Genomic DNA, 23765 nt, shown 5'->3' on the forward strand with positions numbered 1-23765 from the left:
ATATTGTAATTTTAACAAGGACTATTAGTTACAATTTATCATATGGAAGATATATTACTATATTTTGGACAGTTAGGCTGAGAATTTTCCACACTTGTTTTTACGTGATAAAAATCATATACTTTTCTCTTTGCAGATAATTCTTACCATGGAAATATATTTTAACATATACCCTGGAAAGCATTTTACTAAATGATTATTATTTTAGTGATCATTATTTTAGAAAATAGTAATTTAACTTGCATAAACAAACTACTGTAGATTGGTCCTATATCACTTCATAAAGACATTTAAAATACAGCAATAGTAAAATCAAATTAGTGTGAAAAATAGGCTCAAGGTTAATGCTCTGAAATTTTATTGTATTTCTTTGAATTATCTCCATGAACTAAAAATACAAAGAAGAATTTCAATCCCTCTGAATTACTTTTTTTTAGCTCCCAGCTCACTCTTCAGTAAATATTTGGACCACTTCTTCCCTATCGGACTACCTGGATGATACCACAACTATTTGTTTTAGAAGTGAACAAAAGTATTAAATGTTTAAATCAACAATCATAACATCTATATATTGTATTTAATAAATTCAGGTAACAGATTATTTTTGAGCAAAAAAAAAAAAAAAAAAAACAAACCCACATAATGAATGACATTATTTCAGCCACCCGTGTGATTCAGAATGGAAAAAAATATAGGTAATGAACTATTTAACCTCTCTGGTAATAAACATCAAATGGAATAATGGAATACTTTAAAACACTTATGCAAATATTTTTATTACTTGTAAACATATTGCTAATTTTAGCAAATGAAAGCAGCGGCTGAGGAGGAACAGAAGTTAATGTTGAATGTATGTGAGTCCTCAAGTAAGAAAACTAAGTCTTATTTCTTGTAAATCTTTACTTTAAAAAGATAATGCTAAGTTCTGGTTAACTGTCCTTCCCATTAGTAGCACATATCTTCTGGAGTAAGGAGTCTTGAAATATATGACTCATGTATTTAAGTTAACTGGCAAATATATGCTTGGAATTCCCAATCAGTTGACACAAAAAAGTCCCTTGAAAAGATGACTTGGAAGTACCATCAAGATAATACTAAATGGTCATTAAAGATATTTAAATGTCATTGTCTACTGTCTTCAGTGTGCCATTACACAGCCTCAGGATCCTTTCAAATAGCAATCAATGGAGGATGAATAAGTCTCGCCGCTTGAAAGTAACTAGGAAAGGAAGCCAACAGAGTAATCTGGCTTTGCTGGACTGATTCAAGAAGAGACACAATGTCCACCCCTCCTCCTGTAGTTCTCCCTCCCCCTACCCAGCCCACATCCCCGCAAGAAAGAAAGCCGAGAAAGCTAAAAAAGGAAAAAAAGAGGGAGAGAGAAAGGAAAAAGGCAAGAAATCCAAAGATCTGGGGCATAATTTGTACTGAGGATAAAACCTCATCCTATGGGGTAAACTACAGCCATGGAAACAGACTTATGACTTTTACTTTGAAAATAAAAGAATGACAATGAAATTTGTGTGAGGTCTTGTGTGACTCCAGTCCCAGATGTTTACAATGCTGTAGTAGTATGGCTCTGCAATATGAGAGGTTTCAGAAGGAACGAGTACAACAGGACACCACAAAGCAGCGCATATGCTGTTGACAATGCAGACATGGGCATCATGTTACCAACAGAGAAGGCAGGCAGAAGACAAATAGCAGCGGTGGTGCCTGAAAAGCTAACTTCATGGGCTGCAATCACTCAAACCAACATGAAGGAACCCCAAAAATCAAAACCAGAAAAATGCTTTTTGCTCATATCTAGAGGGGTGGTGGGGTAAAGGGACGCGGGCGATGAGACAGTGAAATTAATTAACTTTTCTTTCTTAAGTAAAATTCCCATAAAGTCCTTATAATTGACAGTGGATAATTATTTTCAGCTTGAGGAAACTGTCTTGAAACTCTTAATAAGATTGCCAGCGAAAGGAAACAAAATGTGTTTACTTGAGTCACTTAAAGAAGGGAGGGAAAGGAGACCTTGGGATGAGGTGGGGAAGGGTGATGGAGCCAGAGAAGGGCACCTATGCACTGCAACCACTCTTGGGCGCCCTGCGTGATCCCGCGAGTGACAAGCCAGAGAGACGGGGTGGATAGGGTGGCGAGGAGTGCGGGGTATGGAGGGAGCGCGCTGAGGGGAGGGAGTGAGGCAGCACAATGTATTGTGTGTGTGTGTGTGGGGGGGTGATTTAGTGTGAAAGTATTCCACTTAATCATTTTACAGGGGTTGGGGACGTAAATATTTAGCTGGCCACATCTGGAACAGATTTCTCCCCCCCCCCGTGTGGGGTGGGGGTGGATAATTGGAAGGAAGGGAGCGCGCATTTGTTACTTACTGTACGGGCAGTTCTCCTTCTTGGTACCGCTGACCTTCCCGTTCTCAATCTTGAGAAAGTACTTCGTGAAAGAGAACAGCTTTCTCCAGCGGACATCTCCTTGAAGGTGATTGTAGCTCCGCACATGCCTCCCAGCACTGGAAGGAGAGGAGAAGGACGAGGAGGAGGAGGAAGAGGAGTTGGTCGCCTCTGGTGACACCATGCCCTGACCAAGGGCTTGGCAGGTGACAGGGACGGAAGACACCAAGAACAGCAACAAGAAGCAGCAGCAGCAGCCGGGCAGGTGGGGAAAGGCTGAGGCACAATGTGTCAGTATCCATTTCCACATTGTACTGAAACTCTCGGCACTGGAAATTGTCTCATCAGAAGGAACATACTGGAAGGGTAAGACCTGGTGCGAGGCGAGGAGACAGCTGGAGGTGGCGGCCGCTGGCTAGCTCCCTCTGGGCTCGGATCTGGCCAGAAGTGAAAGCACCAACATCCATAACTCCTCGGAAGGGCCGGCTGCCTCTCCTCGCTCCTTTCTCGGATCCGCTGGCGCGCGCCCCTCGGTCTCCGGGTGAATGTGGACGTGGGTGGCCGCAGGAGCTGGTGGTGGCGGTGGTGGTGTGGGTTACGCTCGATCTTCACTTTCCCAGGAGTTACTTTGTTCTCTTCTTCACCACGTTAGATGCAAAAAAAGGTCTGAAAAACAGATGACAGCACGGTGAACAAAACCCAAAGGGGTTGGGGAGGGAGGCTGGGGGAGATATCTGCGCCCCTTTGCGGTTGGCACCTTCTGGTTCTCCTCCGCAGAGCCCCAGTTTGCTAGCCAGTTCTAGAAGTGCGTCCCTTTGGAGTTGTCAGAACTGGAAGCAGCTGCCCAGTCGCGTTGTTTTCTTCCCCCTCTTGCTTTCTCTTTTTGGTGGTGCCTGTTGATTTGAAGCCTCCAGAAAGTCACTTCTTGTTTAGGGGGGATGGCGGTTGGTGTTTTGTTTGGCCCTATTTCCCTCCCCCACTCCCCTCCTTTGGAAAGCCCGCTTGTAAACAGGTTGAAGCCTGGAGTCTAAATGTCAGTGATTCTAAGCCAGAGGTGGGCTTTGCCTCTGCTGGTCAAACCTCATTTGCAGGGGTGGAGAAGAGGGGGGAGGGGGTCAAACGGCGGTGGGACATCTGAAACCCTCCGCTGCTGGGAACGCCAAGGAGAGGGAGGGGGGAGGGGGCCGGGAGCGGGGAGAGCAGGGGAGCGAGGAGAAGGGAGCGCGATGCCTCTGCACGGGGGCTGCGGGTCCCTTCCTCCCAACCCGGGCAGCCGCAGCCTGCAGCCTCTGCAGGCGCCTTCAGCTCGGGCTAATTGCTGCGAAAGCGTCCTTGTGCTCGCTGCGCTGGGCACCGGCGCGAGCTGTATCCGCAAGCTTTCCGAATTTTGCCGTCTTCCAGCCTGCACCAGTCTCCTCTGGGGAGCCCCTTTCTCACTTGTTTTCCAGCATAGGACTTTTTTTTTTTTTTTTTTTTTCCTTTTGGCAGTGTAGTACTTGAGAGCCACCTGGAGCCTGGTGCTTTGCTGACTTTTTATCCCCACTCTCGCTCCGAGGAGGGAGGCTGAGGGAGAAAGCAGAAGATGCTGAGGATAAACCCTCCAAAGTAGCAGATTATAAACTGGTGGGATCGAGCAAAGAAAGGGAAGACATAATTAGCTTCCTTTCCTCCTCTTCTGCCAGCTTCCAAGGAGGTCTTTGCTTTAATGAATCACTGATTCCTCGCTTCCGTTGCTAAAGTAAAAAGTTCTCACTTTGGCCCTCTCTGCCTTTTAAGCTCAGGGAGATTTATCACCACCCTTAAAAGTCGCCTCTCTCGGTGCAAATGTAATCAAGGACCGAAACGACCGATTTCTAATTGCTAAGAAGGGTCGTTTTACAGAATAACGCGTGCACTTCAAAGAGAACTCGCTTTATTGAGATTGCGAAGATTTACCCATACGATTTGGCCGAATATTGTTTTCTAGCAATTTCTTTTGCGCTTTGCTATCAAAGGGTGTCTTCTTTTTTCTGTCTTCAAATTTAATTTGTAAAGGGCCCTATTGTACAATATACTTGCACCATCAGTCTCCCTCTCTTTCTTACATTCACCACCCCACGACTCCTTCATTACTAACACACTTGCTCACCTCTCAGGTATAGACATAGCCAAGTCCCTGGCTAGGAAGTCTTTGCCAAGGATTAAGAGGCACAAAGAAGGAGATACTGTGATAATCCGTTCTAATCTGAGTAAGGGTTACTAGAGAATCTCTTCTTTAAAAATTACTCTAAGCTAGGGAAGGCTTGACTGGAAGAAATGCCTAAAGGTGTATGGGTATAAAGTACTTCTGTAAGGCAGCTGGGCATCTGTGTTATGTTGAAGCATATGGAATTGCCAATGTTTGTGGCAATGTGACCTTCAAAAGTGGCAATTTCATATGGTTCAAACTGATTTTTAGGCAGCTATTAAAAGAGGGAGAATCACTTCAAGGTGAACTTGGGAGTTTCACCCCTGCAACTGTAATTCGGAAGGAACTAATGAGGTGAGCTTGTATATAGGACAATCCAGAATCTCTACGATATGCGTTTGGTCTCAATCTTCATTGTGAACAGGAAAAAATACAAAGAAATAAAAAAAAATCTAGCTTTCAAAATGGGCATTGGGAATGATTGCCTAATTATGTTGTTTACTGACCTGAAAAATAACTTTACATGCATGCTCTTACATTTCCCTGTGCATTCAGAGCCTTTGAAACAGAACCATTTAATACTAGAATCAGGATTTTAACAGCATTATTTATAAACCATTGCAATGCTTATTCAGAAAATTTTGACAATGTGGTGAACACCACAGTAGATTTTAAAATTTAATATAATTAGCTCTGATTTCTGTAGCTATTAATTGAAAAGTTAAGCAAATAAAGAGCATATGTCAACAAGTCTTGTTCTTTCACTAAATCATGGATATTTAAAAATAAGCTCAGAGAGCTGATTTCAGTTTTCTAGTTCACAGGTTTATACCTGAGCTGACAAATGCCTGAAAAAGAGTGTAGTGTTTCTAAGGGATTAGAGTTTCAGCCCAATTGTTCAGCAGAATCCAAATGTTTGAACTGACAACTAATTAAAACTATGTTTCTCAAAAAATATGTTTGATGAAACCATAACATAAAGTTTCCCATGAAAAGTTACAAAACACAGGAAGTTATAATTTTGAGGTTTCTCTACATTGGGCATAAACACTACTGATGCCAGCCTGAGATCTTTTAAATGTTTTTTGACTCACAATGGACATCCCCCACCCCCAGTCTCAAAGGTAGATTCTCTCTTTCACACCCACACCCACACATTACATCTACCAAATGTCCTCTCCAGTGGAAGAAGCTGTTCAGATCTTAAAGCTAGAAGTTTTGTGTTTTAATTCTGTCCAAAACAGGAAAAACACATCTTCAAAACTTCCATATTAAAATCTGGTTGCAGCAGGTGCAGTGTTTAAAAGTTCTAGAGCCCTTTCGCCGCTCTGCCGTACAGCATGATGACAGGAAGGGCATTTACAAAACAGCCCAAAGGAAAAACTGACATAGCTTTTTAGATTATATCTCATTCTTCTTTCTCTTTTCTGTACAGCCTTTCTTTTATAGCACAGTTGAATCCCTAAATACTCCGCTGCTTTGCATTGTTAGGTCACCTCTTAGGTTAGCCCGAGAAAGCCTGAGAAAAGTTCCACAGGAAAGATGCACTATTTAACGGAATTCAATCTCTCCCAATAGATTTGAATCACTAACATAAATGTATGAATGTAGATAATATCTCTGTAATGAGGCCTGAATCATTCTCAGTTACTTCAAAGGACTGAAATTCTACCTTCCTTTTTTAGCAGCAATAATCAGGTCTTAATGGATTCCTTTATTAATTGTTCCTCTGCAGCAATTGAAAAGGACAGTACAAGCTTCAGATTAGAGTGGTACTAATTCTTAAAGGCTGTTTTTCTCTTTTTTCCAACCTGTGGAAGGCATGCTTTCCTTCTATGCTCTAAACATATCCAGCAATGTTAAGCTAAATCTTTATTAGAGGTAATAGATGTGGCCTTTTGTTAAACACGATGTCTTGAGAAATTATTAAGGCTTTTAAAAGCAAGAGCATGGCAACAGTCATGGAAGAATCCTAAAATGTGGCTATTTAACTTCAGAGAAGCAGTTTGCATATGTGCTTCCAGAACCTCCAGTAGCTACTCTGAACAGTTCACATTTTGAGTGTGTATTTCCTGGGTTCTTTACGTTGCCTGGCACTATCTGTGGTTCAGTTACAAGATGCGTGTTCTATTATGTGTGATGTTATTGGCAGTGTCAGTAAGCTGCTTCAAGTAATACTAAGTCAGGTCAAAAGTCAGCCAGGCTCGTCTACAGAGTAGACATGTGCAGGCCTCATTTTTGAAGTCTGCGGTGCAGCCCTTATGAGGGTGTGTTCCAGCCCATTTTTTCTTTTGGATACAGACAGTGCTAGGTTTAAGACATTGTTGGCATGTGCAGCTGGCGATGATGCTTTATAGTCGTGGTATTTGGGGAAAATAAAATAGTGGCGTCTTGTTTGTTTTTAACTAGGGGTTTTAAGCGAAAGGAAGAGAGGTCCTGCCTTACAGAGAGCAGCGCAGCACTGCAGGGCCAGTGGGAATCTGAACCATGACAGAATCCAGTGCATTCGTTTTACAGGTGAATAACGGATGCCCACATCCCACAGTGGGAGAACAGAGTCTGGAACTCAGGGTGCTGGATTATAGGCTATGGGCCTCATTTTTGGGGGACACCTGTTTTGTCTGTTTTCTCTTTCCCCTGCTCTCTGCTCTTCTTCTTATCACTGACCACTTATCACTCTAATGTCTGAGGTGCCGGGGGGGGGGGCGTGATAAGAAGGGTAAGGAGGCCTTACTTATGGAAAACCAATATTTCTTTGCTGCAATAGATTAACCAGAGAAAATTAATGAAATAGTATTGAATTATTAAGGACCAGTTGATTAGCTAAATTAATTAATTAATTAATTAATTAATTAATTAATTAATTAATTAATTTGGCAAAAGGGACTATTTTATCAAAGTCTGTGAAATGAACACAGTTAGAAAGCATTGTATACATAAATTTCCGGAATATTCAGGGAATTTTTAAAAAACATATAATCTGAATTTGTACGTTTTCCTCCAGGAAATTGATGAATTGTTCTAGAAAAGTAGATTCATAATTTAATTCTGCTTTCTGTATTCTACCATTAAATTTCCATAAAGCAGTGTGACATTTCAAAGCATAGGTATTGGCTTTAACAATTTTTTTGCAAAATTTGCAATGAAGATAAAGTTTCTATTGCTAGAATTCAAAATGATCTCTTATTGAGAAGGAATAATTGCCACGATGGTGAAAAGGATCTTTTAAAAGGAAAAAAAACTCTAAATAAGGATGTTTAAATCATATAATAAATCACCAAAAATTCCTGGAAACTGAACTCTGCATCTTGGCACCAAACACAACAAACATATTTCCACAAAGCTGCTGTTGTCTCGTCCCAACTGATGGTAAACAGAACCTTCCCTTGACAAAGCTGTGAAGTCTCTGAAGAGTCCTGTTTGTTTTCCGTGTTCTCAGCTGTCCCTTTGCAGAGCTGTGCCTTCTTCCAGTCTAAGCTTTCTAGGTTTCTTAGTCCTGTCTCCTACATCGAAATTTTAAACAATCTGATCTCAGTTATTTATGTTTGTGAATTAATTGGCAGGTCATAGTGTTTTCTTTTAAAATTACAATGTCTTACAACAATAGACATTTATAGTGTGTTCGTATCTTCATCCATTCACTTCATTGGTTTTTATTCAACTAATGTTTATTGATACCTATTCTGTGCCAGCTGGGCATTGTGCCTGGTGCAGGATTTTACCAATAAGAGCAATTAACCTTGTAAAGAGAATGAATGAATGATATTAGACCCTTTATTATTTATGGACAGAACAGGATTATCTTAGGACTCAGAGAGCAAATTGAGAAATTGGGAAAAGAAAGAAGAGCCTCTGAAATGCCTTTCTGGATGTTCTACTCCTTACAAAAAGAACTGAAGGAAACTGTGATTTCTATTCTCTGGCTTCACAAAGGATCAAGACTCCATCTTTGGCTGCTTTATGGCCCTGGCACAATCCCTCACAATTTCTCCTGCGTTCTGGGGATTTGGGCTGTGTCCTTTCTGCTAAGTAAACCTGACTTGCTTTCTTTTCTTTCTGCTCTCAGATTCCTGGATGCATATTTTTATGCTTTCTAGCTTATTATTTTAATTACTTCCCAGTAAGAGTTCCCTAATCCATCTGTTGTTCTGTGTGCCTCCCATTAAAACATACATATTATCAAATATAATTTGACCTGGTACCCATTCTCCCTCCTTGATAAATTTTTTTTTCTCTGCTCAACTCTGTGCATCACAAGCATCACTTGGATAGATGACTTGCAGTTTGTCAGTGGGAGAATGGGATCTTTAGAAAATCTGAGAACTTCTGGGTATTTCTTTTTCATCTCCTCCTTTTTGTTTCAGTGTCACTTTTCTGGCTGTAGCTGGGTCCCTCCAATTCCATCCTTCCTGCTAGATGACCCCTTCTCCTGGGCTCCAGCAGTCCCTGGAGTTCCTGCAATATTTCATTCCTTTGCCCCTTAAACATGCAAGGAGTGGTAACATTGCCTCTCTGTTGGTTTGCATCATCCTTTGCTTGTTCTTTTCATCTACCTACACCTCTATAACTAGTAGTTTTGGTCAAGTCTCTGCACATGAATCAATTGGGGCAAATTCTAGGTTTTAGTCAGGACACCAACTACAGTATGCATCTTCCGTAGTAAGTAAGAGTGTATTATAGTAGGGGTTTTGTATGTATGCAGAACTCCATAGGGGAGTGTAATTTTATACAAAGTGCATTGGGAAGCATCTAGTGCTTGCATGATGTGCTGTATTCCCCGCATTGTACAAAGATAATGACTCATGTCATTTGCCCTTAAGAAATATAGAATCTAGTGCTGAGTTTTGATTGATTATTGCAGAGGTTTTTTGATTTAGTGGATGATTTAGAAGTCCAAAATTAAATAGAACATTTTGATTGCAAAGTTCAATAACATACTTTTACATAAATAACTTTAGAAAAGGAATTCAGTAGAGTAGAAATTGTGTTCATAAATGATACACATTTGTGGAAAGCTGTAGTAAAAGCTCTCTATTAAAATTAACTTTCTTCTTTTCTGTTCACTATGCAAAATGTAAATGTTTCCAAATATACATTTTTACTAATCTTTAAAATCATATTTTTGTGAGTAAATTTGTTATACTGACCTTTGTTTATGGTTTAGTGTAGAAGGAAGTAGGGAGATTAATAATATTATTTTCTGGCCTACTTTGTTTTTAATCTAAAGACAATTCTTTAAAAGACAGAGATGTAGGCAGCCTTGAATAGCACAATCAAGCATAGATACTGGTATAGTACCAAAACTCCCAAGATGAAACATATACAGATAATTTTGTGGGTTGATCACTGTCCAGACAATCCCACAAATTTCACAGAAGAATAACTTCTTACAGAAATCAGTGTAGCCTAGAATTTATGGAGCTCAGATCAAGGATTCCTCTTCTATCCTCTTACCTTGTCACTCTGAACAATGATAAGGTTTTGAAATTTTACAGCTGGAAAAGACTTTAATTTCCTTAGTTCCTTACTTTACAGGTGAAAAGAAAAGGAAAAAGGATGAGAAGATATGAGGCCCTGGGAAGATGAAGCCAGCAGCCCAGGATGACAGCAATGAGCCAGTACGTATGTATGCACTAGAGGAGCAGATTACAAGAATTTCAGCTTTCAGATACTTAATGGATGTAATACACTTGCAAGGACAACAGTGGCCCCTGCTGAGACTGTGGACAGGGAGGGCGGAAAAGGGATATTTCAGCATCTCCAGGGCATTTAGCATGCTGTTTGGAAAATTCTCAGGGTTTATTACATTGGATGCCTTTAGAAGAGCATGTCTTTGTGAGTGAGAACGTATGAGGCGATCCCAAAATTAGGAGAGCATCTTGATAAGTCACTTGAATCCAAGCTAAGTCATGAAGAGACTGCTTTTAGAATAACAGTTCAAAATACCTCATTTAAAAATTAATTTCTGCTCCGGAATCTAAAAGAGCTCCTTCTTGTCTGTGACATTCTGGCTTTTATATTCCTATTTCAGTTAGCAGTGGAGGTTTAGATATTTGGGTTTGATATATTTTAATTTTATAGGCTGAGGGGAAAAGGACTTAGAAGTATTTCTTTGGCTAACTTGTGAGAAAGAATTATTATTTTATCTTTAATCAAAGTTATGTGAATTTGTGCATGGATTAGGCTATGCTCTTCCAGTTTTCAGCACTAGAGAGCAACATTTTATGGATTTTTTAAAATAAATTATTTATTATTAACAGCTGGTAGGGTTTGTACTGTTTTACCTGTATTTGCCATGGTTAAAAATAGGGATATATATATGAGAAATATTTTAATTTCATATTTTCTGCAGTTAGAAACTTAATTGTGGGAAATCACCTTACTTGTCCCCTATTTCTATCATTACACACACACACACACACACACACACACGCACACACACACACACACCCCTACACCTTAAAGCATTTCTTATTAGATATCTAGGCTTGTTTGGAGTTATTGAAAATTAAAGCCTGTGGGATCATTTGGAATTGATTGAAAAATATTTTTTTTACTCCAAAACATGTGTCAGGAAAATGCCCAAGAGTTAAAGTGGCTCATTTTCAGCATGTTCTCTTTTTTTCCAGTTTTATTGAGAAATAATTGAGATGCATCATGGTATAAATTTAGGGCTTACAGCATGATGGTTTGATTGGCATATATTGCGAAATGATTACCACAACAGGTTTAGTTAACGTCTGTTGTGTCATACAGACACAGTAAAAAGGAAAGAAAAATAATATTTCTCCTCGGGATGAGATCCCTTAGGATCTACTCCCTTAATAACTTTGCTGTGTATTACACAGCATTTTTAGCTACAGCCGTCGTGTTATACACTACACCCCTATGGATTATTTATCTTGTAGCGGGAAGTTTCTACCTTTTGACCACCTTCCTCCACATACATAAACAACTTTTGCCCTGATTCAATATTTACCTATAACAGATTATCATTATTTACATGAATTAGTGCTGGATTCTGTCTGTTTTAGAGGTCAGCTTCTAGAAGAGCAGAAATAACCCTATAAAAGAATTGCTTCATAAAACAGAGAAAGGAGTCTGTTGCAACTGGAAGACATCTATGAATGTTTGAGTGCTTAAAGAAAGTTAAGAGTTATAAGAATAGACACGTGAGTTCTTCGTCATCAATGATCAGGACGGAGGAGGAAGTAAGAGCATTGACCTTAGATGTACACGTTGAAATCCAGGAAGGGGGAGTAGCCTGTGCAAGTGGCAGGATTCCTACACAATCCTGTGAATAGAAAAGTGGTGGGTACTTTGAGTAGAGAAGAGTGAGTACTCAGAAGTGACAGTTGGCAAAGCTTAGGGATATCTGTTGTGAGGATCTAAGGGGTAAGGACAGTGCTAGTTTGCAACGATGTCATTTTGTATTTTTCTCTTTCAGCTTCCTGATTTTATAATTTCTTTCAGAAAGTTCAGGGTTCTGAATGTAGGCTCAAATGAAAGCATGTCTTCTGCGTCTCTATTCCTTTTCTAAATGCAGACTTTTGTTCTGCACAACTGCCTCTTCTGCTTGATTTTTGATACTGCATCAGTAAAAGTAAAGAGAGCCTTTCCCCCTAACGTGGGGGCTGTGCGTTATGTGTCAGGTTACCCCTCTCCTTCTTTCCCTTGGGTCAGAGACCTGACTCTTCAGCTAGTTTTGTGCCAAGACAAGAAATAATTCGGTTATTTTGCTTAGAAACCTAAAGCTGCATGGCTACACGTAGGTTCTACATAATTATTGGAGAAAAAAATCTTTCAAGCTACTTGAGGACATTCCCAGTGAGCATTCGGAACGTCCTTTGGTGAGGATTCTTAACACAAGACCCCAGTCTGACCACTAAAGACCTGAGGCATGATGCCAAATCATGTCAGAGAACAAAGAGGGCCATGGGGGGAAAAATCCCTATTTACTAATTGCTTAAGAGTTAGAATTTAGGTAACAAACTCTGCTGCCATTTTCAACTTCATTTTTGTATTTTGAATTCGTCAGTTGAATTTTTGTTAAGGTACTTTTAAATTAAGTAAAATTTGAAATTAGAACAAACACAGAAAACCTAAGGGCAAGATCTCGCATTATTAAAATCCAAAATAAAAGTGTCTGTGAGGTTAAAAAAAAATTATAACTAAGCAAAGCCAGGGGGAAAAAGTGACTAGTTTATCTTTTGGTAAATAAGCAAGGGAAATGAAATACAGACAGCAAGGAAGCCACATATTTGGTAAAGATAGAAACCTCAGATTTTTTACAAAAATAAAGCAACTTCCAGATTTAGCAATATAAAGTATAATTAGTTTTGGTACTTAGGAACGTTTTATTGATAAACACTACCCTTTTAGGCCTACAGAAAATACACAAGGCTGCATCCACATGACAGCAGATAAATGTTTTAGGAAGAAATTAATTGTTGTATAAAGTTTTGGGAGCCAGTTTCATTTACATCTTTTTTTTTTTTTAATCTTGAAAATATTTGCTTCTGTCACTTGGAGAGAATCCTTTTTTTCTTGTTTGAATTGTCTTTATTACCAAGTCAGTTTTCCAAAGCCACTCCACTGAGTGACTCTCAGGGAAAATTGAAAAATCGTGCCTGACATTATGTTGGTTTGATGGGGAAGAGAAAACTGTATCCCCCAACTTCCATCAGGAAGGAGAGAAGCTGGAAGTAAAAGGCTATTAAGAAAGGATGAGGGTAAGGTGAAATATTTTGCCACGCAGGTTGTTCCCTACGTAAGGACCCAGTGAAGGGGGGTGAGAGAGAGCCCAGCTACTCTGCTGGCACACAGAAGCAGGGAGCTCTGATCCAGATCCTTGCCTTCCATCAAAGCAGCTGCAAGACAGATACTGAGCCCTGGGAGCTTTTCTCTTTGGTGGAGAGAAGTGGGCGAGGCCATTCCAAGGGTGTGTGAGGTTCCTTCGGGTGGGCTGGATGCTTAGGTTGGAGGATGGCAGAAGGGAGTGGTTGCTTCTCTGAGGCACATTTTCTAAAAGCAACACCATCTTAACTTTTAAGATCCTTTACATAAATCATCACTATTTTCTTGTCCTATTTTACGCTCTGCACTACTGTGTGGATATTATTGAAGTCAGCAAAAGTAACACGCTTTTAAGAGGGAGAGAGTCTTTTACCAGTCCATTCTGAATGACTCTTTATTTGAAAAGTGTATAAAATTTATAGAATGGGAAAGTAATTTGTTTTAATTTGGACAATATATTAAAACTCAAATCAGTCTTTGCCTCAGCAGATGCTGTGGATGCTGTGTGCTGCTGAATATTATTTTGGGTTTATTTTCTGACAGAGGTATATTTCCTGAAACTGTCTCTTATAGGAAAATATGCAAATTCTCAGCCTTCACTTTCAAATTGCTGGAGACTGCCTAAGCCAGTGCAGATACAAGTTAGTTGTGGAATGACAAATGGTTGCTAACCTGTATTTTAATGATCTCCACTAATAGTATCTTCTACAGTATTCATGTAAAAGGAAAGGATAATTCACCACATTTGTGAGACTTTTGTATATTATTACACTTATAGGTGTAATCATTATCATTACTACGTTTGCACATGAATAGGAAAAGAGGGAAGAGCACTAGACCTGGAAGTTAGAAAATTTAGATGATATTTCTGGCTGTGACCTAATTATTTTGAGGCCTAGGACAAATATGAAGCTAAGCAATCAATACCCTTTGGCTCTGAAATTCTCTAATGTGTGAGACCCAGAATAATAAAGGATGCATTTTACCAATACTACATTATGGCATTAGTAGAAACGAATAGCATTTAACATTGAAAATCTGATCTTGTCTCTTGAATTATTCATGGAATCATGAAAGGATAGAACTGAAATTCTCATTTAATACCAAACTCTGTTTTCATTTTTTCTTCCTTTCAGTTGCACATGAGGCACCTATGGTCCAGAGAGGAAAAATTACTTGCACAAGACTATCCAGCTAAGTAGTGACAGAACCTATAGAAGGTGCCCCACTTTCCAATATTCTTTTCATTATATGCATCTTTTGCAGCAACCATAATATTAAATTGCTATTTTTAGAATGATAATAAGTAATAGAGTCAGAAATATAGTGAATAAATACAAATGTGGATAAAGGGAAACTCTGACTGAATAGATTTTTTAAAAATCTTACACAAGTTACTATAAAAAAATTCTGGCATAAATCTAGGTACTTAGGATGGGAAGGGCTTGGAAGTCAAGTCCATGGTGCTTGATTAAAGATAAGAAATCAGGAGAAACCATAGGTAACTCTGATGGGATGAAACTATGCTGTTTGATTATTTATCTGTATTTGTAATATTTTAGAGTTGTCAGTGACTCTGAAATAATCTGCAGTTGAAACTTCCCAGCCAATATGACTTAATTGACAAGAAACTGTCAAAAAACTACATGAATGGGCAGAAAAATGATATAATCTTTCATCAGGTGATTTCTGGGAATTTATCCCAAGAAAATAATCTCTGGTCTTCCCTTTCATTTGTGGAAAGATAACTTAAGTTTTACTATCAGTCTTACTCTTGAAGTAACTGGGCTTCATCCCTGCATATTTTGGTCGTGTCTCCTCCAGGGTACTTCTTTAAATAGAGAAGTTTGCTTTTATTATCACCTTTCTTGTTTTTAATATGCTTTTTTGCTTTGTTTTTGTTTTTGGAGAAAACAACATAGACCTTTTAGAATACCTTAGTCTAATGATTTCTCTTTATCCATATGTTATCTCAATATGACTTCATACTACTCTATATATTTCACCTTTAGAATGCTCTCCTTATTCCTATATATCCATGCTTAGGGGGTCCATACCTTGAATTCTTAACTAATGCTTATGTCCCATTTAAGTGGTTCTTCAGTTATATGGAAGTAAAGCTGATTTTCACTTTATGAATTTCCCAATCCTATTTTCATAAAATTATCCACTAATTAATTTTAAGGACCACATTGCACAATTCTGGAGCCCATTATTGCTATGTCAGTCTATGTGAAAATTGTCTCCTGGTATTTTGCAATGCATTTATGTAGCAGACACTATTGGCTGCCTATCTGAGAAATATTGCCAGCTTTCCTCTTAGTGGCATATTTGCTAACTTATTTGATGAATTCTCCCTCCTCCTCAGGGCCCTATAACTCACTGAATCTATCATAATGTACTATTGTGTTTGCTGGTGATTGGTTTTAGGATGGCATGTGACATAGTTCTGGCATAGGGCAAGACTTCTAGCAACCTTACTGATAAATAAAAAGGGATGCCTTTTTTCTTATGCCAGCCATTGTCATATGTAGATGTGGTCCCTGAAACAATGGCAATTTGTGTCTATGAAGGGAGGAGTAGACCACAGTGAGCAGCCACCTGGGATGACTGAAAATTTGATGGAAAACCACAGGCTTTCTGGTCTGAAACACCAAAATACAGAGTAATGACCTTAACCATTGGAAAGTGAGGCACAATTCTGGAAAGCAGAGAGCCAGAGAATGGTAGTCCCAAATTCTCTGTGTAAGCTCTACATAATTATCTGGCTAACCACTGAAATATGCATGTGTGGAACAGATGGTGGCTAAAGATGAAATAGCTGAGCTGAGATTTGAGCTACTGAAGAATTTGCACTTTGAGTCCGATAAAATTACTCAGTCAGAGGAATATAACAGAATCTGCAGAATATCATTTCCAGTGTCCAATATATAACCCCAAATCACTCAACATTTGAAGAATCAGGAAAATGTGACAATTTCTGAAGAGAAAGAACAATCAGCAGTTAGCAATGCCAAGATGACCCTAGTGTTGAAATTGTCAGAGGAGTTCTTTAAGGAGTTGTACTCAATGAGGTAAATTAAGACTAAAGAAAAATATGTTCACAATGACTAAAAAGGTAAGAAATCAAAGCAGAGAGATGAAAAACATTCAAAAGAAAAAAAAAACAAATAGAAATTCTGGAGCTGAAAATGCATTATCCTCAATAAAAATGTCACTTAATAGAATGGAGATTTTAAGGAAAATAATCAATGAGGCTGAACCAGGTCAAGGGCAATTCTCTAAAGAATGGAGAGAAAAAAATTTTAAAAACATAAAAGGAGACTCTGGGACTTACAATGTATTATAAGTTCTAATATATTTGTAATTGGTATCCCAAAGGAGATAAAGAAGAAAATGTGGCAGAAAGAAGAGGGAGGTAGAGGTGGAGGAGGAGGAGGAGAAGGAGGAGTGGGAAATAGTAGCTGAAATTGTGAAAGACACAAATTTATAGATTCACAGAAGCTCAGTGACTCCCAACCCCATACGAACAATAGCCCTAGCTCTCAAGTAAATAAAATTATTATAGAAAACTTTACCACAAAGTAAAATATAGGCCCAGATGGTTTCAGTGATGGATTCTAAGAAATATTAATGAATAACCCAATATTACAGTAAATATTTTATGAAAAATAGGACAGATTCTTCCCAAATTATATGAGACTAATAGAAAGTCTGAGTAAAACATTGCAAAAAAAGGAAACTAAAGACCAATATCCCATGTGAATATAGACATAAAAATAACAAATAAAATGTTAGCATAAAAAGCATATTAATCTTGAGTAAGCAGAATTTATTATTTTAACTTTAAAAAATAAGTATTTTATTAACTTTGTTAACAAAATAAAGGAGAAAAATAATGTGATCATTTCAATAAATGCAGAGAAAGCATTTGAGAAAATTCAGTAACCACACATGATAAACATTCCCAGAAAACTAGGAATAAAAGAGAATTTCCTTAATTTGATAAAGGACACATGTAAAAATATACAGCTAATATCATACAATTGGTAAAATGTCAAATATTTTCTCCCAAATATTGGAAACAAGGTAAAAATACCCACATTCAACACTTCTAGTCAACATTGCTTGGAAGTCCTAGTCACTGGAATGAGACAAGAAATAAAATTTTAAGATATAAAGATCAAAAAGGAAGATATAAAATTATCTTTAATTCACAGGTGATATAATTGTTAACAGAATATCCTAAAGAATCTATGGAAAAAAACAAACGGAAATAATAACTAAATTTGACAATGATACAAGACTAATAAGAAAAAAACCCGTTGCACTTTTACAAACTAGCAGTAAACAATTGGAAAATAAAGTATTAAAATAATTCCATTTGTAATCATTTCACAGTAAATATAGTACTCAAGGATGCCTTAAATGGTAAATGTATGAGATCTTAGCACTGAAAACAAAATGTTCTTGAGAGAAATTAAGAAGACCTATATAAGACAGAGACATACTATGTTCATGAATAGGAAGACTCAGTATTTTTAAGATGTTAATTCTTCCAAAATTGATGTATAGATTCAATGCAATCCCAACCATAATCTTAGCAAACTTACTTGTAAAATTCTGCAAATGGTTCTAAAATGTATATAGCAATGCAAAAAATCTAAAATATTTACAGCACTCTTCAAGAAGAACAAAGTTGGATGATTTATAGACTTAGTATAATTCTGCATAATCAGGACAGCATGGGACAAAGAAAAAGATTGATAATGGAACAGGATAGAAATCTCAGTAATAGATCCATACTTGTATGGTGATTTTGATTTTCAACAAAGTTACCTAAGCAATTCAGTAGTAAAGGAAAATATTTTTAACAAATGATGTAATAACGGTATTCAGATTAAGAATAAAAAGAAACTTAATTGAGATTGAAGGTTTTCAGTCTAGCCTGTAAGTATCTTAGAAGTCACCACTCCATCCTACAAGCAAAAAGCTGAACAAACTGAAAAATCAACAATTTTTCTTAGATCTGTTAGAGATGTGAGGTCACAGGTCAAACCACTACCCCAAATATTGAAGAGACAGATAGGCAGATATAGAGAATCACCATTTATGGGAGCAGAAATCCTTAAGCAGAGATTTCCACAGGAACCAGTGCCAGGGTAGAAAAATATAAATTGTAGTTGACAAATTGTTGGATGCTTAATGTAGATAACTATGTGAGTTAAAAACTGTGGGGACCCAGTCACAGGAGTACTCCCATGCTTCTGTAAGTTTTACTTCCAGGAGCTCTACCAAGTCCTCAGAGTAAATATTAGAGAAAAATCTTCTCATGCTTCTACAGGGGGAGGGAAAAGAAACCATTTTGAAATATGCCAGAGCATCTACTCTTCTTAATAACTTCTCTCAGGAAAAACTATTTTATCAGAGCCTAACCTTTTGGGTTTTATCAGAACCTAATCTAGCCAGGGGAAAAGAAATACCCAACTCCAACTACCTCTAGTCTTCCATGTAAGAGAAGGGAAATACCCAAATCTATCACCCTCTAGCCATCCTGTTCCACCTAACAGCAGGGGGATGTGGAAATGAGAAGCAGTGGTGAAGTTTGCAGCTCAGAGACAAAGATTCACCAAAAGACTGAGGCATAATTATAAAACTATAGAAAGCTTCTTCTCCTCCCTATTCCCCCCTTACCACTATGTTTCTAAAGGCCTGTTTACCACAGTTCCTTTCACTGAGTACATCATGTCTGGCTTTCAACATGAAATTACTAAGCATACTAAGAGGTAAAAACCACTGTTTGAAGAGACTGAATAAGAATCAGAACCAGAGCAAGATATGGTAGGAATGTTGAAATTATCAACGAAAATAAGAAACTACCAAAAAAATCAAACCATGATTAACATGCTAAGGGATTTTATGGGGAAAAAGTAGACAATATACAAGAACAGAAGGATAATGTAAGTGAGAGATGGAAATTCTAAGAAAGAATAAAAAATAAATACTACAGAACAAACACTGTAACAGAAATGAAGAATGTCTTTGATGGATTCAATAGTAGACTAGACATGGCTGAGGAAAGAAATGCTGAGCTTGAGAATATGACAATAGAAATTTCCAAAACAAAAAGCAAAGAGGAAAAACAGTTTAAAAAAATCCAAGAATTATGGGACCACTAAAAAAGATGTAACGTATGCATAATGGGAATACCAGAAGGGGAAAAGGAGAGAAAGAAACAGAAACAGTGCTTTTCTTTCCAGTAGCAAGAAGGACTAAAAAAACATTCCCCAGTTAATGTCAGATACCAAATCACAGATTCAGGAATCTCAAAGAACAATAAGCAAGAGAAAAAACACAAAGTCTACATGTAGGTATATTATATTTGGACTGTAGAAAATCAAAGGCAAAATAAAAAATACTTTGAAAGAAGTCAGAGGGAGAACAATACCTTACATATAGGAGCAAAGATAAGAATTATGTCTGACATCTCCTCATAAACCAAGTAGGCAAGAAGAAAATGGAGTAGAATATTTAAAGTGTTGAGAAAAAAAAACTACTGACATAGAATTCTGTACTCCCCAAAATTACCCTTCAAAAGTGAAGGAGAAATAGCTTTTTCAAACAAAATTTGAGGGAATTTGTTGCCTTGTGAGAAACATTAAAAAAATTCTTAAGAAAAAAGGAAAATGTTGTAGGTCAGAAACTCAGATCTACGTAGAAAAAGGAAGTATATCAGAGGATGAATAAGTGAAGGTAAATAAAACCTTTTCTTTTTCTTAATTCTTAATTGATATAACAGATAATCATTTATAAATAAGCATACATTAGCATATATACACATACATAATCAAATACATTTTGTTGTATAACATATAATAACATAACAAATAATGTAACAAAGCATCAAACTACTTGAGGCAAAAACTGGTAGGACTGCAAGGAGAAATAGTTGAATCCATTGTTATATTTGAGGGACTTTGAAAACACTCTATCAGAAATGGAAGATCCAGGAGGCAGAAAATCAGTAAGGATATAGTTGAGTAAGCACCATCAGTCAGCTGGGTGTAATGGACATCTATAGACTATTTCATCAGTAACAGCAGACTAAATATTCTTCTCAAACTCACATGGGATAGTCACCAAAATAAATTACATTCTGGGTCATAAAATACACCTTCACAAATTTAAAAGAATAGAAATTATACAATGTCTGCTTTCAGGCTACAATTAAATTAAACTAGAACTCAATAATAGGAAGATAGCTGCAAAATCCCAAAATACTTGGAGATTAAGCAGCACACTTCTGAATAAAACAAGAAGAAACCTAAAGAGAAATTTTTAAATATTTTTATAAATGAAAATGAAAATGTAATTTATCAAAATTTGTAGGATGCAGTGAAAGTAATGATTAAAGGGCAAATAGTAGCATTGAATGCATATATATAAAAAAAGAAGAAAGATCTAAAATTAATTATCTAAGCTTCCACTCTAAAAAACTGGGAAAAAAGAGCAAATTAAATCTAAGGTAAGCATAAGTAAGTAAATAACAAAAATCAATGAAGTTGAAAGCAGGAAACCAGGAGAAAAAAAATCAACAAAGTCAAAACTCTTTCTTTGAAAAGATCAATAATAACAATAAGCCTTTAGCAAAGCTAACTAAAAAAAATATGAGACTAGGCACAAATTACTGACATTAAATGAAAGAATGATCATTACTACAGATCCCATGGATGTTTAAAGGATAATTAAGGAATTTTATGAAATTTATGCCCCCAAATTTGATACCCTAGATAAAATGGACATATTTCTTGAAAGACATAATCTGTCAGAATCCACAGAGGAAGAAACAATCTGAATAGACTTGTATCTATTAAATAAATTGAAACAGTAATTAATAATCTTCCAAAACAGAAAGCAGCAGACCTGAATGGATTCACTGGTGAATTATACCAGACATTTGAGCAAGAATTATACTCATTCTCTACAAATTACAAACTTCTTTCATAGGATAGAATGAGAGGGAATACTTCCTAACTCATTCTATGAGGCTAGCATTACCCTAATACAAAACCAAAGATAATACAAGAAAAGAAAACTACAGACGAATATGTGTCATAAACATAGGTGCAAAAATCTTCAACAAAATATTAGCAAATTGAATCCAACAATGTATAAAAAGAATTATATACCATGGGTTAGTGAGATTTATCTCAGTAATGCAAAGTTGGTTGAACATTCAAAAACCAATTAATGTAATCTGTTGCATCAAAAGACTAACAAAGAAAAATCATAGGATCATATCAGTGGATGCAAAAAAAAAAAAAATTGACAAAGTTCAACACCCATTTATCAGAAAAACTCCCAGAAACTCAGTGTAAAGAGGGAACTTCCAAATTTTGATACAGAACACCAGAAAACACCTATATCTAACATCATTCTTAGTAGTGAATAACTGGAAGCTTTTCCATTAAGATCAGGAACAAGGCAAAGTTGTCCCCTATCACTCATTGCTTTTCAACACTGTTCTATAGTCCTAGATAATGCAATAAGCCAAGAAAGAAAAGAAAAGAAAAGAAAAGAAAAGAAAAGAAAAGAAAAGAAAAGAAAAGAAAAGAAAAGAAAAGAAAAGAAAAGAAAAGAAAAGAAAAGAAAAAAGAAAAGAAAAGACAAGACAAGACAAGGCAAGGCATACAGATTAGGAAGGAAGAAATAAAACTGTCTTTGTTTGCAGATGACGTGATTGTCTATGTAGAAAGTCTGGGAAAAAATAACAATAACAACAACAAACAAAAATCTCATGAAGATTATAAGCATTTATAGCAAGGTTGCAGGATAAGAGATTAATATATAAAAATTACTTGCTTTCCTATATACCAGCAATGAACAAGTTAAATTTGAAATTAAAAACACATTTATATAAGCATCCCCCAAATAAAATACTTAGCTATAAACCTAACAAAATATATGCTACATCTATATGAGGAAATCTTCAAAACACTGTTGAATGAAATTACAGCTCTTAATAAATGGAGAAATATTCCATGTTTATGGATAGAAAAACTCAGTATTGTCAAGATGTCAGATTCCTCATCTTGATCTATAGATTCCATGCAATTTCAGTCAAAATCTGAGCAGGTTATATTGTGGATATTAACAAGTGGGTCTAAAGTTTATATAAAGAGGCAAAAGACCTAGAAGAGCCAACACAATATTGAAGGAGAAAAACAAAGTTGGAGGACTGATACTACTACTTGACTTCAAGATTTATTATAAAGCTACCAGTAGTCAAAACAATGTGGTATTGGCCAGAAATAGGCCCACGTAGAGTCAACTGATCTTTGACTAATAAGCAGAGATAATACAATGGAGAAAACATAGTCTTTTAAACAAATGGTGCTAGAACAACTGGACAGCCACATGCAAAAAATTAACTCTAAGTACAGAGCTTATATCTTCACAAAAATTAACTCAAAATGGATCATAGACCTGAATGTAAAACACAAAACTATAGAATAACTGGAGGAAAACATAGGAGAAAATTTAGATGACCCTGGATATGGTGATGACTTTTTTGAGACAACATCAAAGATATGATCCATGAAATAAATTAGAGATAAGCTGGACTCCATGAAAATTACAAACTTCTGCTCTGCAAAAGACAATGTCAAGAGTATGAGTAGGTTAAGTACAGACTTTGAGAAAATATTTGCAAAAAACACAACTGATTAAGGACTGCTATCCAAAATATACAAGGAACTCTAAAACTGAACAATAAGAACATGAACTACCTATTTTAAAAATTGGCAAAAGACTTTATTTAAAAGACCCCTTTCAAAGAAGATATAACAGAGAGCAAGCAAAATACAAAAAATTGTTCAACAGCACATGTTTTTAGGGAATTGCAAATTAGTAGATAACACTGCACACCTATTTGAATGGCCAAAATCCAGGACACTGACAACACCGAATGCTGATGTGGATGTGGAGCAACAGGAACTCCCATTCGTTACTGGTAAGAATGCAAAATGGTACAGTCACTTTGGAAGAGAGTTTGGCAGTTTCTTATGGAACTAAACATATTCTTACCATGCGATCCAGCAATCATGCGCCTTAGTATTTACTCAAATCAGTTGAAAACTTATGACCACACAAAAACCAGCACATGGATATTTATGGCAGCTTTTTAAATAACTATCAAAACTTTGGAGCAACCAAGATATACTTCAATAGTGAGTAGATAAATAAACTGGTATAACAAGACAATGGAATATTATTCTGCACTAAAAAGAAATGAGCTGTACTGAGCCATGAAAAAACATGCAGGAACCTTAAATGCATACTACTCAGTGATAAAAGCCAATCCAAAATGGCTACATACTGTATTATTCCAACTATATGACCCCCTG

At 36.9% G+C, this 23765-nt stretch overlaps 1 protein-coding gene and 1 long non-coding RNA gene across 4 annotated transcripts in view; one reads left to right on the plus strand and one right to left on the minus strand.

The window, feature by feature from the left end:
• Positions 1-2706, minus strand: part of FGF10 (fibroblast growth factor 10) — a 71616-nt gene extending 68910 nt beyond the window's left edge. The window contains exon 1 of the mRNA XM_010966309.3: positions 2379-2706. Coding sequence (XP_010964611.1) covers positions 2379-2706 — 328 coding nt within the window. The remainder of the gene's footprint in view (positions 1-2378) is intronic.
• Positions 2629-23765, plus strand: part of LOC123620053 (uncharacterized) — a 173193-nt gene continuing 152056 nt past the window's right edge. For 2 of the 3 annotated variants that reach the window (XR_012504102.1, XR_006728764.2), the window contains exons 1-2: positions 2629-2762; positions 10099-10181. This is a non-coding gene — a long non-coding RNA (uncharacterized LOC123620053). Of the gene's footprint in view, positions 2763-6972; positions 7081-10098; positions 10182-23765 lie in introns of all 3 variants that reach the window. The other variant, XR_012504103.1, reaches the window with a different exon arrangement.

The sequence above is a fragment of the Camelus bactrianus genome, chromosome 3 (assembly GCF_048773025.1).
Source record: "Camelus bactrianus isolate YW-2024 breed Bactrian camel chromosome 3, ASM4877302v1, whole genome shotgun sequence".
NCBI classification, from domain to species: domain Eukaryota; kingdom Metazoa; phylum Chordata; class Mammalia; order Artiodactyla; family Camelidae; genus Camelus; species Camelus bactrianus.